The sequence below is a fragment of the Monodon monoceros genome, unplaced genomic scaffold (assembly GCF_005190385.1).
Source record: "Monodon monoceros isolate NGI ecotype Baffin Bay Population unplaced genomic scaffold, NGI_Narwhal_1 Super_Scaffold_11, whole genome shotgun sequence".
In the NCBI taxonomy this organism is placed as follows: domain Eukaryota; kingdom Metazoa; phylum Chordata; class Mammalia; order Artiodactyla; family Monodontidae; genus Monodon; species Monodon monoceros.
In genome coordinates, this window is record NW_021703767.1 from 47,967,565 (window position 1) to 47,985,771 (window position 18,207).

The following is an 18,207-nucleotide window of genomic DNA, read 5'->3' on the forward strand; positions in this document are numbered from 1 at the left end:
CATAATAGCTAATGCCAAACCAGAGTTGGCCTGGCTGATCCCAACTACTAATCATGCAGACTCCAATCCTTCAGACTTTAGCACTGATTGAAATGTTGTATATCTGCAGCCTTCATTATATAGCCATGAGCTATGTGTGGTTATTGAGCACTTGACATGGGCCTAGTGCCACACTAAGTTTAATTAATTTAAATATCCATATATGCATAGTGACTACCATATTGGATTGTACACATCTAGCAGGTGCTCTAGATCCCTAAATTACAGTAGCTGGTTCTAGGCCCAGTGGGGTCTCAGCTTCTGCCCCAGCTAGCTTTCTAGTCCTCTCTGTAGACATTTGCCCAGGTCACCTCTCCTGCTCTGTGCTTCTTTGAGCTTCACTGCTATAGGAGCTTTGGCGCTGTGTCTCTGCATAAGGAAACCATTTTCTTGTCTAGTTCCAAAATGTCTCTGGTAGGCTTTGGGTCAGCCCACTTTGATCTGTAGTTACTCCTTCTAGGGGTCTAAGTGCTGTGGGTGCTGGGAAATTCTACTTTCTCATTGACTGATTTCTATTAGTCCTATTCATTTCCCTCAAAGCACGTGCATGGGCTGGTAGTTTAGGCTCGCTCAGCCATTGAGTGAAACTTGGCTTCTTCCTCCGCTGTTTTAGGCTGACTTCTGGGCCTCATCTCCTTAGGGGCTGGGCAGCTTCCAAGAATAATGGCAGCATTCAAGGAGACTCTCTACCCCATGTCAGTTCCCTTCCAGAGCCAAAAGAAGGCTATTTTCTCTTCCTGATTCAAAAACCTTCAGCTCCCTAATGAATCTCTTATCCACCTATAGTTTTCTAGAAACCGGAAACTCCGTTTACTTTTTCAACTGCCTCTCCTTCCCCAGCACCTTTCACTTTTTGACCATGTAGTTGCCTCTACCTGGCATATCCAAATTAAATGCTCATCTCTTCTATGAAAACTTCTGTGATTGTTCTAGCCTTTGCTTATCTCCCTTCATGAGTGTTTACAGTACTTTAGTCTCTACCACACATCACAACAATTGTGATCTATCTTGTGATAGTCTTACCTGCTAACTTGATTGTGTCACCTGGAAGAAAAGACCTTTTTCATATTTCTCACAGCTCTTGGCATACTGTCAAACATGTAGTAGGTACTCAAGACACTTATTTGCTGTTTCAGAAATACTCGGAAATAGGGTTCAATTGTTTGGAAATCATGTTTTATATGCTTTTAAGTTTTGCTCTCATATTGCTTTTGAAATATAAAAACAAGAACTTGTGTTCTGATATATTTTGATATAAACTTAAGCAGTAGCTTAAAGAATATCACGAAGATTGAATACTGACTTTCAGTGAGGTCATATGCAAGATAATTCAAGTGGACTGTAGTGGATTGTAATTCAGGCACAGGTGATGGGTTTTGAGGACATTCTATCTGCATTTATTTGACAAAGCACAAAGATCACCAAGGAACCAAAACTGGGTTATGGAACTACTGCCCCCAAAATCTCTGAAAAATGAAGCTGTACTTCCCAGCTTTCCAGAATAACAGTTTAAAGATTGCTTCATCTGGTCCCATGCCTGAAGTTCTCATCATGACAGCTCATAGGAGAGACCTATCTGTTGGGAAATCTTATTATGTGTTTTACTGTATTTCATACTTAAACACCACTGTGGTACAGAACTATTTCAAAAGCCCCTCTGAATGGACAGAGAAATATTACCCATTTTCAGGTTGGTTTTCCAAGCAAATGATTCTTGTGAGCCATTTTGAAGAACAAAATAGAAATGACCAAATTCCACGCATATGGTAGTTTGCTTTCTGGATGTTTGATTTCCAGATTGACTCTGGAAGTATACCCAAAGTCTCAGCTCTGCTCTTGTATTAACTGAAGAGAACATATGGGAGCAAAAGCCCAGACACACCCTCACTTTAGTTCTCTGGACTTGCATCATTCCAGGAACTAGCAGTTATTTGCACTTCCTCTTTATTACTCCATCCCTCAATCTGTCCCCAGTAGCCATTTCTGCATGTGCCAATACCAAGGGCTTCAGGGTGCAGATAGAGCCTGAATTTGCCTTAGCTTGGTGGTTTGTAACAACAGCAGATAAAACCCAGAGAGGAGGAGTGAGGAAGTGCAGGAGTCACTAGGGTCTGTGTTAATAGTTAATTTGTAATCAGTAGCCAGTTCTTTGCTTTATTTTCCGCAAGAGTCATCAGGAATGAACCTAATGAATTAATTAATTAATCCCTTTCAGTTAGCACATATTCAGGTTGTGCAATGTGGAGATAACTGTGTGGCTTTAAAAAATGACACATTGGGACTTCCCTGGTGGTCCAGTGGCTAAGACTCCATGCTCCCAATTCAGGGGGCCCGGGCTGGATCTCAGGTCAGGGAACTAGATCCTGCATGCTGCAACTAAAGATCCCACATGCTGCAACTAAAGATCCTGCATGCTGCAATGAAGACCCCACGTGCCGCAACTAATACCCAGCGCAGCCAAATAAATAAACAAACAAATAAATAAATAAATATTTTTAAAAAATGACACACTGTCTCAGTCATCAACTTACTTAAAACTATTAGCCTTTCGTGAGAACAGTGCCTTGAAGAGTTGAGGACATTGGGAACAATGTCAATGGTCAACTAATTATCGAGGCAAATGATTTTGAGTACTTTTTCTTGACTCTTGCCGAGTCAATAGTTGTTACTGATACTGCTCAGTTGTTGTATGTTGGAGGACTTAATGCTGAGTTGAAAGTGACTGAAGAATTACCTCTGAGGAGGTGAGTGATATGAACTCCTGGCAGATTGCTCCACAGCCCAGTGAATCATCAAATATGTCATGAGCCACTGTTGTGTACCAGACATTGTTCTAGACTCTGGCAGAGTTAGGGCAGTAAATAAGATGAAGTCTCTGCTCCTAGGAAGTTCATACTCTAGTGGGATCCAGAGCACAAGTAAAAGCACTGTATATTGAGAGGGGCGGGCCAGACCTTCATTGGAAGGAGAGAGGCAGAAAACAAGTGTAAAGATACAGATAGGCTGGTGACGTTTTTCATAAAACGGGAATGATTTTGATGATTTGGTTTATCAGTTTGTTTGCATATCCCTGTGTATTTCTGGAAGTTAACTATGTTTTATTGACATGGTCACAGCACAATGTCTTCACAAATATCATGCACAGGAAAGGCTTTGCCTAGTTCTTATTTCATCAGAGAAAGTGGAGAGCCTGCTGAGTTCCTGCCACTAAGAAGCTTCACATCTTCCAATGTCAAAAATTGTAATTCCTTCTGACCTACAGATTCTCTTAATCTATGAAAACAGTTACAAGAATGGAGGTCACTTCTTTCAACTTCTTAATTCATCATGGACCATCACATGCGGTTGAGCAGCCTGTGGCCAGCACAAAAGCACCCCTCTGAAGACATGAATAGAGGCTGCAGTACAGCCCGGACTTGACGTGGGGCTCAACATGGGGCAGGAGATGCCTTCATGCACTTCCTTCCTAGGAGAGGGCTCCTTTTTGGACCACACAGCTGAGCTTGGTTTCATCTGGGATTACTACAGCCCAGAGATTCTCTTGCTTGTTTTAGAAATGATTAAAGTTATAAATTTTGAATATGATGCAGACAATCATATTACACATTTAAGAGCTTTATTGTATCTGTTTGCTTATATGCTGCTTTAATCTACAAAATATTTGCAGGTAGCTCCAAAGCCAAATAAAAGTGATTTTCTTTCTGGGGGTGCCTCTTCCATCTGCACAGATAATTTGGAGTTTGCTGTATTATAGATACATATAGTTTTGGGTTTTAATTTTAAACAGCATAATACGAGATGACTTTCATTCTCCTCAGGTTGGTTAAATCTCGATTTAAGAGGTTCTGCCCCTCAGAAGTTGGACTCCTGAAAAATGCTGAACGAGAACAAGAATCAGAAGAAGAGATGTGACTTTGAGCGTCCAGTCTTTCTAGCTGAAATTTCTCTTTTTTTAAATTTTATTATTTTTAATCACAGTTTTGCCTTTTCACATTTTGTTTGGAGAACAACTGGTTGAGAATGATTCTTGGTGTCATGGTATTTGGGGCTTGGAGTGGCTCTCCCCAGGTCATCTAAAGTGTGATGCCCACACTGAAAAATATTGTTTTATTTGCCTTATAGATATATATGCTCAGGGTTCCTGGGCTTACTACCATTTGTAACTCATTATAGATGGAATTTCACTTGTTTATCTTGTTGCTGCAATGAGAAATAAATGAATGCATGGACCTTCATTCAAACACCTCAGATCTTTGTTTTTGTTATTCAACTGCACCCCACCTTTATGTCATGAAGAAGAAGCTGTGTGACACTGAAATTCCTTTTTGTGAGAAATCTCTTTCTGTAGCACCTGCGTTCTCCCCTGGGAAAAGCAAGCCGGAAGTCATCCTGTGATGTACTCTCTCAGAGGAGATAAAAGGGCTGATCCACAGTTACAGAAGGGCACGTGGTTGGTAAAGCCATGAAAATTTGGGAAAGGAGAGTCATGATGTTATCCAAAGAGTAAAAAAAATCATCTCAGCATAGTATGGCCACCATGCCATCCGCTCTGCTAAAATAATTGAAGGGTTAAAACAAGGAAAATCCTTTAATGGAATACCTAGGTAAAAAGTCAGAGCCCTTCTCTCATCGGTGACCTAAGTAGCCTCCAATGGAGAGTCAGGAAATCTTTTCTCATTCTGGCTTTACTATTCACCAGCCTCTAGGGTTTTAACATTTACCATGTCCTTCTCTCTGACGTTAGGGAATTGAATTGGATGAATCAATTTCCGGCTGTCACATTTTATGAATCTAGGGTCTCTGAGACAAAATCGAAGTTAATTTAGTACCACATTAGTCAGAAAGGCCAGTCTCTGCTGTGACAGGAAAGAAAAGGAGTACTGCAGGAGTCTGTGATGGTTGACTTGAATATGAAGGAAAAGAGGCAGTGTAGTGGGTAGCTGGAGGTGTCACATGGGCAATTAAAACCTGAAGCTCCCTGGCTTTCCAGAAGCACTGACAAATCCAGGAAGCTGCCCCAGTCTGGTCTTATCACATGACACTGAAGAGGGAGGTGAGTGGATTCTTTAGGCCAATGAATTGGATACATTTCTTTTTTTTAATGTAAGGGTTGAAAAGAGCAGATGTGGGTGCCTACATGTTTATCTTGAACAATGCAATAGACCTTAATACATTTCTGGCATATGAAATGCCCACATGCTGTGGTCCCCAGGTGATCATGGCATTCTGCGCCATGTGTGTCCTGTATTTTAGGGTTCTTTTCCTTAGCCCAGCAAGTTTCTATGATTTTGACAAGTTTGTATTTCAGAAGAGTGAGCTGTCAACTGCAGGTTACGTGAAAACGGCATTGCTGGTATCTAGGCCTGAGCAGGAACTCTAGGAATAATTAGCATGAACCAGATTAAGACTGGAATTTTGAAAACTGTAAGTGTAAATATACTAGCAGTCTTTATGAGAGAGCAGAAATGTCCATTCCTGCAGTCTCTGCACACAGAGAACACAAGTGAGATGCAACCCAGTGAGTTCTCAGAGGAGGAACTTCTGGTTCAGGTCTAAGTCCATAGTTTGGGGGTATCTGCCTCTAGTCCCTGAAATGAGCAATAAATTGAGCACCATTATTATAATTTTTTGGAAGCCTTCACCAAGGAAGGGATGGAGGAAGGGTGCCCTCCCTTACTTTTGCTTGTATTTTATCTCAACTCTTCCAAAAACCTGGGGTCTCAATTCCTGAGTTTTTGCCAAACCCCTTCATGGGTATCCCATGCTTGATTTGCCATAACCAAGGTAAAGAGACTCTTTTTTTTTTTTTTTTTTTTTTTTTTTACGGTACGCGGGCCTCTCACTGTTGTGGCCTCTCCCGCTGCGGAGCATAGGCTCCGGACGCGCAGGCTCAGCGGCCATGGCTCACGGGGCCAGCCGCTGCGCGGCATGTGGGATCTTCCTGGACCGCGGCACGAACCCGCGTCCCCTGCATCGGCAGGTGGACTCTCAACCACTGCGCCACCAGGGAAGCCCAAAGAGACTCTTTAAAAAGACTCAACGCAATATAACCATGGCTGTTAATGTGATAATACCTCTTCAGTGATTTCTGTGATCTCTAACTGCCTTTGCTTGGGAAACTGCAGCCTCTGATGGCACTACCAGCTCATTGTTGAAGTGGGAGATCAGGTTCAGGTTATGACCGTCTTGGTGTCCTCCTCATCATCTTGTCACTTTAGGGCTCATTAATCAAGGTTGTATTGATTGTATGTTGGATGTGGATTAATAATGTGGTTTAGGAGTCACCGGGGCTACAGGAACAGTGAAAATAAAAGCTGAGAAGTGACAAGTTCTTCCCAGTACATGGAGTCAATAGATTAAAAAGCATGAAAGAAAAGTCTGTATACATGGAGAATAGATCCAGAAATTCTATATTCTTTCTAATGTGAATTCCAGATGGGAAGATTGAGAGAATAGAGGACATGCATGAAATAATAGAAAAGAATTTCCCCTAAATAAATGGCAGTGAAGGGAGATTTTTGCTTTAAGCTTGGAGAGGTGCTTCAAGAGATGTGCAGTGAATACAGTGATTGGGTTTCTGGACCAAACTGGTAAAAATGAAAAAGTATAAGCCATTCTTATACCTTTAAGTTCATGTGATGGATATTATTATTCTATTTTTAAGTCTAGCAAATTTTAATACTCAATTTTAAGGAGACTTTAATGTTTGGGTCACAGCTTTAAACTTAGATAATTAGATTTCCCTTTAAACTTCTTCACTATATTTATGAATTAAATATTTTTTTATATTCTTAAGTACTTCAATTAACCAACAAATCTTCTCAAGTTGTTATTATTACAAACCTAATTTCTTAAACTTATAAATGTGGTGAAACTTAAGTTTTCTTAAATATTCCAATACTGTATAAACTTAGTGAGATTTCAACTGAAACTCGCAAGTGTAAATTTGTTAGTCAATTGCACACTTATAAATTGAACTTACAAGACTAATCTGCATAGATGAAATTATAATATTTGTAAAATTATAAATACCTAAAATGCTACACATGCATCATTCCTTAAGGCACAAATATCAACATTATGATTTTGATGCTCTTAAACATTTCTGTACTTAGCTCGAGTCTTTCCATGTTAAAATAGGCTTACTGTTAAGGAAATGTTGTTTATGACAGACAATGTCAGGGAACACCTAGTCTGCTTGTTGAGATATTGGACCCAGATATTGAATGGGACAGGATTCTTGACAGTGACCCTGATGGCATGTGCTGAATGCAGTTACTTATAGTCACTACGTCAAACCCTCCACACAGGCTGTCTCCCAGTCTTGCACAGCACAGGGAAGGTGCCTTCCCCAGCTGGAGTCATACTTAAAATTGCTTGTCTTTTCTGCCTACTCATGAAAACCTGCAATCCCCACCCAGGCTGTCATGTCATTTGATGGGATTTCATTATTCTTTAGCTCTTAAGATATTAACTATATTTCCTTCTAAGAGTAAAAATTTCTGAACTTGAGGTAATATTGCCCATTTTTTCCCATATATTTCCTATCTGATGAGACTGCTTCCTTTTTACAGATGTTAAGACGATAGCCTAATGAATTCTAGGTCACTCTCTTTTAAAGATAATTCAACAGCTCTGAGCTGGGCTGTCAGTATTTCTGAGCCTTTAACTCTTTAAAGCAGGGACAGCACAGCTGTGTTCAGTGCTGGTGTGAGTTTTGGGAGGAATTGATAAGATTAATGCAAAAGGTTAGAATGGAGGCAAGAAAGTGCCTCTTACCTGCTTCCTCTCATGATCTTGAGCTGTTCTGCCTGTTTTCAAGTGTCCTAAAGGGAGGGTTAAAGATCTTTACTAAGAAGCTGGGGGTGGAGCCCAATATAATCCCCCACTTGATAACTGGTATCTTAAGCCAAAATACATACAGGCTCTAAAATGCAGAAAGAAGCCCAGCCAAGTAATCAAGGGGCTTAGCAATTGAGGTTGGAACAACTCTCTCATCTGCTCAGAAACTGACTCAGGTTCCCTTGGCCTCTCAGATCAATTCTAAATTGACTAGCACTGCACCTGAATAAAATAAAATCACTTTGAATGTATTTCAATATAGAGTTATACTCTCATATTGTCTAACATAACCCCTGTACCAATCATGCTGACTGCTCTCTGTTCCCTAAAACTTGTTTATTTTAATTTCCATGTCTAAGTTGTATTAACCACACTCTCTTCCCTCCTCCTCTTTGCAGCCTAGGTTCTGGAGATTCTTTAAGGCCCAGTTCAAAGCTTTTCTGCTGCTTCATACCACACCTTCCTGTTTAGAAATTCCTAAACAGGAGCCCAGAGAGCGGATCATATGCTATTCAGTCCTCTAATTATCTCTGCACATACATGCTTCCTTCTTACTATATTATAATCTCCTAAAGGCAACCACACTTTTTTCGTCTCTATTGTAGCGCCTAAGGAATCCTTCTCAACCTGTAGCATTGAAAGGTGAGCTAGAGGAGTGGAAAGGAGAGAGAAAATTCAAAGGAAGATATCATTTAGAGAAAATAGGTCCTCAGAGGTTGTCTATGGGTGAAGACTCAGACCAGTTTGTGACTTGTCTAAGATCGTGCTGTCAATTAGTGGCCAAGCCCATGATGGGATAGATCAATAAATCTGACCCTGGGGCAGGGGTTGGGTGAGGGAGAGAGATGGCTCTTTCCACTTCAGAGGCTACATGACTGCACGGTGAATGGCTCAGTTCTTTCTTAAAGGGACCTGCCTTATTCTTAAGACCCTCTGTCCCCCAGCCCTGCTTTCCACACAAATGTCCCATTCAGAGGAAAAGACTTTGGCTTCTATTTGAATATCTCTGGTGATTTGATTCTGTTCAGAAATTGTCTTAGTCAGTTTGGGCTGACATAATAGAACACCGTAAGCTGGGCAGCTTAAACGACAAATGTTTATTTCTCACAATTCTGGAGTCTGGGAAGTCCAAGATCATGGTGCCAGCAGATCTGGTGTCTGGTAAAGGCCCACGTCCTGGTGGGAGAAACAGATGATCTCTCTCCAGTCTCTGTTTTATAAAGGCGTTAAGCCCATCATGAAGGCTCCACCCTGATGACCTAATTGCCTCCCAAAGACCTCACCTCCGAATATACCATCACGCGGGAGATTAGAGTTTCAACACGTGAATTTTGGAGGTACACAAACATTTGGCCCATAGCAAAAATCCAGGAGAGGAATCGCCAGGACAGGGATGACCAGGACACTCTATTCTTCCCAGCTGATACCTTCGCCACTCCCCACACCCCTGAGAAATGTGTCTACATTTACTTCATATCTGATATGCCCACATTATGGCTGAATGGCGGAGTACTGAAGTTACTGTGTAATAGGCTTAACAGCAGAAAAAAAACAACAGTAATGATGCTACCCTCTAGTGGTAAAGCATGGAAACACAATTCATAAGCCAAAGTACCAGGTTCATATCTCAAAAGAAGCTTCCTTAACCCAAAGTCAGACCATAAGCATTGTTACAGGAAGAGTTTGGGTTATTTAAAAATATCTTAGATTTTAATTTATTAGTACTCTAACCCATTATGATGGGTTGAATTGTGTCTCCCCAAGTTCATATGTTGAAGTCCTAACCTCCAGTACCTCAGAATGTGACCTTGTTTGGAAATAGGGCTGTTGTAGACATAATTAATTAAGATGAGGTCATACTGGAGTAGGGTGGCCCCCAATCCAGTAGGGCTTACGTCCTTAGTAAAAAGAGGAAATTTTGACAAAGATACACACATAGGGAGAATGCCATGTGAATAGGAAGGCACAGACCAGGGTGATATGTCTACAAGTCAAGAAATGCCAAAGATGCCAGCAAACCACCGGAAGCTAGGAGAGAGGGTTAGAACAGATTCTTCTCCAGCACCTTCAGAGGGAGGGAGCATGACCCCACCAATAACTTGATCTTGGACTTCAAAGCTTCCAGAACTGTGAGACAATACATTTCTCAGTTAAGCCACTCAGTTTATTGGTACTTTGTTACAGCAGCCATAGAAAACTAATACATTCATTACTCTAACAATAACTTTAAGTTTAATGTTTTAGACTTCAAAATAAGGCATGTATTTGAACTGTAAAATGGCATGCTGAAGGTTATATGGAAATGCCAGTGATGAAGATATTATCTCTAAGTTTTATTACCAACCATAAAACATGTTGTCCTTATTGAGAAGCTGCTGACAACCTGGTTTGGTTATACATTTATGCTCTTTCCACTTCAGAGGCTTTATGGCCCGCTCAGGTTGGCAAGTTTCCTTAACTGTTTTTTTGTCCAACATTTCTCAGGAAGGTAGAGTTTACACTTATAGAGTAAATCATTTATGAACTAGTAACTTCTGCATTGTTACTTTTGGTGTGCTCTAACTTTTTTTGTTTTGTTTTGTTTTTTGGTTTTTTTTGCGTTACGCGGACCTCTCACTGTCGTGGCCTCTCCCGTTGCGGAGCACAGGCTCCGGACACGCAGGCTCAGAGGCCATGGATCACAGGCCCAGCTGCTCCGCGGCATGTGGGATCCTCCCAGACCGGGTCACGAACCCACGTCCCCTGCATCAGCAGGCGGACTCTCAACCACTGCGCCACCAGGGAAGCCCGCTCTAACTTTTTATATGCTTGCTCTCTAGCTAGGTAACAAACTCCTTGAGTATCATATAATATTGTTAAGCTTTCTGGGGATTATGGTCCTTATCTGGAAAATGCATGGTGTTTATTACAAGATGCCCCCTGTATTAGCCAAGGTTCTCCAGAAACAAAACCAATAAGATATATATATATATAGGCAGATAAATAGATAGATAGGTAGATAGATAGATAGAGAGAGAGAGTTGATTTACAATGTTGTGTTAGTTTCAGGTATACAGCAAAGTGATTCAGTTATACATACATATATTATTTCTTTACCTTCTCTTCCACTATAGGTTATTACAAGATACTGAGTACAGTTCCCTGTGCTATACAGTAGGTCCTTGTTGGTTATCTATTTTATATGTAGTAATGCATATATTTTAATCCCAAACTCCTAATTTATCCCATATATATATATGTAATTTATGCATTTTAAAGAACTGACTCATTGTGGAGGTTGTCAAGCCCAAAATCTGCAGGGTGTGCTCCAAAGCTTTTCAGAAGGCTGGCTGGGAAGGCAGGCTGGAAAGAGTTGATGCTGCAGTTTGAGTCCAAAGGCAGTCTGCTGGCAGAATTCCCTCTTCAGTGGAGTCAGTGTTTTTATATTAAGGCCTTCAACTGGTTGGATGAGGGTAATCTGCTTTACTCAAAGTCTACAGATGAAAACATTAATCTCATCTCAAAGATACCTTCACAGAAACATCTAGAATAATGTTTGACCAATAACAGGGTGCCAGGGTCTAGCTTAGTTGACACATAACATTAAACTTCACAGCCCCCAGTGAATTCTGCCTCCTTGAATTCGTGCCTTTTTGTAGCTCCCTCCAACATTGAATCTGGACAGGCCTTATGATTTTCTTTGACCAGTGGAATGTGCTAAGGGCATAATGTAGCAAATTATGGTCTTAGACTTTAAGAGGCCTTTCAGCTTACACCGTTGCCATCTTAGAACCCAGCCTGAATGTGAAGGAGGCAAGGCTATTCTGTTGGGAAATCTTCAAGGAGGAAGAGGCCATTGAGAAGCACAGACCGTGAGGTAGAGAGAGGTCCAGTCAACTTGGCCTTTCTGGTCACCTCAGCTGAGATCCCAGACATGTGAGAAAGGCCATCTTGGATCCTTGAAGCTCCTGTCAAACTTCCAGATGACTTGGCTAAATGATCATGTGGAGAAAAGCCGTCGCTGCTGAGTCCTGCCCAAATTACCTGGTTATGAGCAAATAAATGGTGGTTGTGTTTTCAATCACAAAGCTTTGGAGTGACCTATTATACAAAAATAGATAACTGATGTCTGTGCCAATGATTTCTGTAAAATAATTATACTAAATGGAGAGATTTAGGATCTAGAATATTTTCTTGTTAAGGTATAAATCATAGTGCTTTTTGATGCAGGACATTGAAAATATCAACTCATCTTGCCTCAGCTAAGCTTAAGATTTCATATTACTATTTTCAGAAGGACTAGTGTTACATGGGACTAGTATTTCTTGGCTGAAGCTCTTGTCTAGTTGCTATAAATTCTGGATTTGCCTTTCACCTGAATCAGGGTTTCTAGAAGGAAAAGAATAAAATCAAACTATTTCCCACACTGTGTTTCTTAACCTAACCCACAATGGACCATTTCTCTCTTCTTTCAATCCTGACCACGTACCTGTGCCCATTAGCTCAGATATGGGAGGTGAAAAAGAGGAGAAAAGAGGAAAAGAAATTTAAAAGGAACAAGTCAGAATAGATGAAGAGAGAAAGCGAGGTTCTCTGGAGCAAGATACAGAAGTAAATTTAAAACTAAGAAAGAATTTGAGGGTTCCTTTTCTTTCATCTTCTGGGGCACGGAGAGATTAGCTCAGGGTTACATTAATCAGAGTCCAGCATCTTGCACACGTACCTGAATTTCGTAGGCAACAAACTTCTACTAGTGTTAAGCAGTTACTTCCTTCTATGTATCCATCAGCCCTTGAGATCCCATCTGGAACATCTTGCTCTGGGCAGTGTAGGAGGCACCTGAAGAACAATGGCGTACAGAGCAGAGGAAAACCGGAAGGCACAAGGAAGAAAGGTGAGTGACTTGGTAACTTCCTCTTGGCCCGGAAAAACTTTTGGATACCTTTCTTCCTGTCCTCCCTTGACTGCCAGGTAGAAACAGAGGATGGTAGGGTTGTGTAGATATACAAACAGGTGAGTACAAGGGTTTCTCTGTTAGCAGTGGCTCAGACTCTTCACTAATTAAGGGGTAGCTAATGCCACTGGGAGGCTTTCCAATGGAGAAACTCAGAGGCTCATCTCTAAGGTATAACAGGTGGGGAAGTTGAGGCTGGACTTGGTCATCAATGCCATGGGAAGTAAGGTAAGCAGGTTTCTGTGTACTTAACTCTCTGATGGGGGTCACAGTCCAGATGGTAGGGAAATAAAAAGAATTTCAGAACTTCTTGACACTTCTGGGTATAAACTCATTAAAATCTGTTTAAATTGGGGCTTCCCTGGTGGCGCAGTGGTTGAGAGTCCGCCTGCTGATGCAGGGGACACGGGTTCGTGCCCCGGTCCGGGAAGATCCCACATGCCGCAGAGCAGCTGGGCCCGTGAGCCATGGCCACTGAGCCTGCGCATCCGGAGCCTGTGCTCCGCAACGGGAGAGGCCACAACAGTGAGAGGCCCGCGTACCGCAAAAAAAAAAAAAAAAAAAAATCTGTTTAAATAAATGAATAAGATAAAACAGAATGGTAGTTTCATATGTGACAAAAATACAGGCTCCTTATGAATTTTAGCATACTTATTTGAATATCTGGCAATCTTTAAAGCCATGAGATTTCCCATAAGCATTAACAAAGGAATGTCCTATTACATGAAAAAGCCATTTAATCTCTTGCCATTTGCTAATTTGCTGCAAAGGATTCACTCCCTTTGGGAGAATTACCCTAAAGGGTAATTCTCACCAAATGTCTGTGGGCATCACGTTGGGGGACTAATTAAAACACAGATTGTGGGGCCCCACCCACAGAGTTTCAGATTCAGTACGTTTCCTGTTTTATTTAATGGATTATAGTATTTTATAAGCATCATTTATTTTGATGCTCAAATTGTCCCCCATTTGGTAGTGGGGGGTCACTTCATGCTGGAGTCTGTGTCCATTTAATATGTACCCGTCATTCCTCGAACACTTTTTTGCTTTCTGGTATAAGATACTCTAGGCTCATCTTGGAGTTTCCCTGCCCCAGTCTTGGAATTAGCCATTTTCCCAAGAAGCCATATTCCTTTTAGTGGAAAATTGTTTTTAGATCAGAATCTGAGCTTTAGGTGTGCTTATTGCTAATGGGGTATAAATACTTCCAGGCCCTATGAGTAGCTAGAGCTAGACAATATATGTATGTAAATGTGTTATTTATATCATAAATATGCAACATATACATTTTTGTGTATTAACATACTTTGCACCTATGTTTATTTCTATACTATTTATATATAAAATATACTTATTGATTATATATTATTAAAAATATATTTAAAATCCATGAGTTTGTATTGATATATACATCCAATTCCAATTCAATGCTATAGTTTTTTTTAAGACACAATGGAAATAATTTAGGTCAAGTATTAGAAATAAAAAGTAATATTGGGCTTCCCTGGTGGCGCAGTGGTTGGGGGTCCGCCTGCTGATGCAGGGGACGTGGGTTTGTGTCCCGGTCCGGGAGGATCCCACATGCTGCGGAGGGGCTGGGCCTGTGGGCCATGGCCACTGAGCCTGCGCGTCCGGAGCCTGTGCTCCGGCAGTGGGAGAGGCCACAGCAGTGAGAGGCCCGCGTAGCGCAAAAAAAAAAAGTAATATCATACACCTTCTTTGAAACACTTGTCTTTGTTGTAGTCAAAAGTTTTCCTCTTTTGGATAAGAAGTTCAGGACTGCATTTACACATTTTTCTGACAGCCACTTTCCCTGCAGGATATTGCTTCTTTCAGAATTGATTGCATGTAACTTTGTTTCTTTCTCCACATTTCTGATTACTTGTTTTGAAATTCTTATGGAAGTCAAGTTTCTCCCTTTCCACAGTTGTAACTCCCTTTTAGAGTAAGGAACTTGGCTCTGATTATTCTTAAATGTTTAGCTGTTTGATCATCCAGTATGTAACCAATCTTTGATCTTTACCCCCACCTCCACCCACATGTAGACACCTTTCTCTTCCTGCCTGGGGTATGACTCCCTATTCCAGGCTGCTACCCCATGTGGATACCCTTCTCACTAACTATGGCTCTGACTTCCCACACCAACCAGTCCACCCATGAAGATGTCTTCCTGACCCCTCTCGGTCTCTGAAGGACTGCCCTCCTCTCTCTGCTGTAGCTTTAATTTCCCACATGGGGCTATCTCTCACCTGGACACCTTCCTCACCCCTTGCTTCTGAAGCCTCATGCCAGGCTGCCTCTCCCTATCACATGGATGCCTTATTCACCCTGCTTGGGGTCTGACATCTCATGCCAGGCTCTCCCCCGCCTTTTACCCTCCCCCATTGTGGATCCCCTCCTTACCCCGCTGGATTCTAAATCTGCGCTGGGCTTCCTCAACTATGACTTTAGGACTGAAATTTTCAGGAACAAAAGGCCTCAGATAGGTTGTTTAAAATATGAAGAAACAGAGATTCAAAAGCTTATGTAGCTTGTCCTGGGTCACAGAGCAAATGAGACAAAGTCAGTACAAATCCAGGTCTCCCTGAGTGTAAGCTATGTGAGAGCAGGGACCTTGCCTCTCTTGTTCACCATTTTATCCCCAGCATGTAGCGTGACGTCTGCATGAGTAGAATCAATGAATAAATGAATTATTCCCTGTCTAGTTCTTTTCCTTTCCTTCTTTGTCATCTTAATATGTGTGTGTATATAAATTGATGACTTTATATATTTGTCTATAACCAATTGAAATCCATGCTGTTATATAAATGTCAATATCTAAATTTCTGTGCCTAGGGATTTCTTCTGTTTTATGAATTTCTAGAGTTCCTAGCTGGATAGTTGGCCTATAGATAAAGATATGAAAGCACTAAAAAGCTATGGCCACTGTAACATCCCAGAATTCCAGCACTTCTGTCAGGTGTGGAAGAAAAAATGTCTGAGCACCACCAAAGTCAGTTTTCAGTCACCAGTGTACAACCCCTTCAAAATATCTGGGCGCTTCCCTGGTGGTGCAGTGGTTGAGAGTCCGCCTGCCGATGCAGGGGACACAGGTTCGTGCCCCGGTCCAGGAAGATCCCACATGCCGTGGAGCAGCTGGGCCCGTGAGCCATGGCCGCTGAGCCTGTGCGTCCGGAGCCTGTGTTCCACAACGGGAGAGGCCCATGTACCGCAAAAAAAAAAAAAAAAAATCTGGAACCCTACACGAGATGAATACCATTACCACATGGCAAACGTGAGCCCATGGTCAGTGCCTATAGTCATACAGTTCAATTACGACCATTCTGCAGATATTCGTGCAAGACAGTGTTTCCAAAGCATACTCCTAAGAATGCTATTTCTGAGAGATTCTTCTCGAGAAGAGGGTTCTGTGGTCAGATAATGCTGGCAACTTGGTAATTCACAAGGTGTTTGAACATTGAAAGGCTCTGAGAAATCCTAGAATTGAAGAAAGCTGTTACCTTTATGTCACCTAGTGTCACCCAGATTTCCTTAACCACAGAGCTCCTGTTGAGAGCAATACCACCCAAGTCTCTTTTCTTCATTCGTGCAGTGGGTATCAGTATCTGTTCCATGGGGTTATTGTACATATTTATAAATGAGATACAGATATGTAAAGTGCATAGCATAGTGCTTGGTATTCTTTTTCTTACATTTGCTATTTATTGAAAATTATTCCCTTTATTATTGAAGAAATAATAGATATATTTATTACTGTAATAATTGAAAAAATAATAAAGGCATAAGGTGAAAACTTCAAATCATAAAAGGGGTGTAAGATGAAAACTACATTTCTCATCAGATCCCTCAGATTCCCAAGAGGAATTTTTTTATGTACACTTCCAGACATTTTCTGTGCATGTACATGTAGACATATCAGAAACAGATATTTTTTAAACTATTCACAGTAAATGAGATAATGGATTCACCTTCATCTGTTTTGTGTTTTGGCAGCATTGCCTCTAAGTTTTTCCATTTTGGGATACACTGGTATGTTTTTCTGAAACCCCTGGGTGAGGTAAAGTTTAGAGCCTATGTGTGTGTCCCCTGCAAGCTTTGTTTTGATGAAGTGAGTGTTGTAGAGAACAGGGAAAAATACATAGTTGTTTGGGGGTTGAAAAAATTCAGCTTAAATGTGTCCTCTTTTGTAAAACCTATCTGAATCTACCAGGAACAGAACTCTAACTGCGGAGGTGGATATGCATGCATTCATTCATTCTTGCAGTTGAGAGTGGAGAAGGGGTAGGGAAGAAGGACATGGGCCCCTGGGCAGGAGAGGGTCAGAGCTGCAGCTGCAGAGACACCAGCTGACAGTGACTCAGATGGTGGATTGGTTTGCTACAGCTGCTGTAACAAAGTACTACAGCTGAGTGGCTTAAACAACAGAAATTTCTTGTTAAGCAGTTCTGGAGATTAGAAGGCCCAAATCAAGGCATTTGGCAGCATTGGTTCCTTCTGAGGCCTTGGAGGGAAGGATCTGTTCACATCCTCTTTCCTTGGCTTGTAGACGGCTGTCTTCTCCCCATGTCTCTTCACATCCTCTTCTCTCTATGCATATCTGTGTCCAGATTTCCTCTTTGTATAAGGACATCGGTCATATTGGGTTAGGAACAGCTCTAATGACCTCACTTTGACTTGATTACCTCCTGTAATGACCCTATCTCCAAATAAGGTCATATTCTAGGTACTACTTCACCATATGAATTTTTAGGGGAGCACAGTTCAGCCCATAACAGATGGGCCGTAATGCTGGCTTCAGTGCTTTTCAAAATTCATGTGCCAGTAATGCCCACTCAACAACTGTAGCTGTCAAAGTATGGGCTTCTTAAAGATGTGCAAGTACTGGAATCATGCGTGGGCATCACTGTTTGACCTCAGTGGACAGCCTGGAGTGCCTGCTGGTCTACCTCTGCTAGAGCCTCCTAACAAAGCACAGGAAGCTGAAACATAGGTGATCCCCAGGTCCACTGTCTTCCTGACTTCTCTCTTTTTTTTTTTTCTTTTTTGTTCCCTTCCCCACTTCCTTGCTTCTCAGGACATTTACACTTTGACCCGGTTAGCTATTCCCTCCCTTTCTCCTTTATTGCCCTGAATTATCTTCCTTCCACGTAACCCCAATCACTTTTTTCATGTTCTCATTCAGTGAAGCATGAGGAAATTGCAAGCGGACTGTGTACCTTTTATTAGGTGATTTGAACTGCTTCCTGCCTGATTAACCTCAAAAATCTTAAAAAATGAGGACATCTGACTGATAGAACCCTGAGAGAAGGAATTATTTTTTTAGAAGAGTTTTTGATTAAAGTTCTTGGCTCAAGAAGAAAAGAAGCACAGTGGATTTGTGGTTTGGATTCCCC

The 18,207-nt window shown here is 41.5% G+C and overlaps 1 protein-coding gene across 3 annotated transcripts in view; it reads left to right on the forward strand.

Moving 5' to 3' along the window:
- The window catches only part of TMEM45A (transmembrane protein 45A), a 102,568-nt gene extending 98,288 nt beyond the window's left edge, over positions 1-4,280 (forward strand). For 2 of the 3 annotated variants that reach the window (XM_029214873.1, XM_029214874.1), the window contains one exon: positions 3,858-4,280. In XM_029214873.1, the coding sequence (XP_029070706.1) occupies positions 3,858-3,951 (94 nt within the window). In that variant the 3' untranslated portion in view covers positions 3,952-4,280. Of the gene's footprint in view, positions 1-3,301; positions 3,524-3,857 lie in introns of those variants that run through there. The other variant, XM_029214875.1, reaches the window with a different exon arrangement.
- The last annotated feature ends 13,927 nt before the right edge of the window (positions 4,281-18,207 follow it).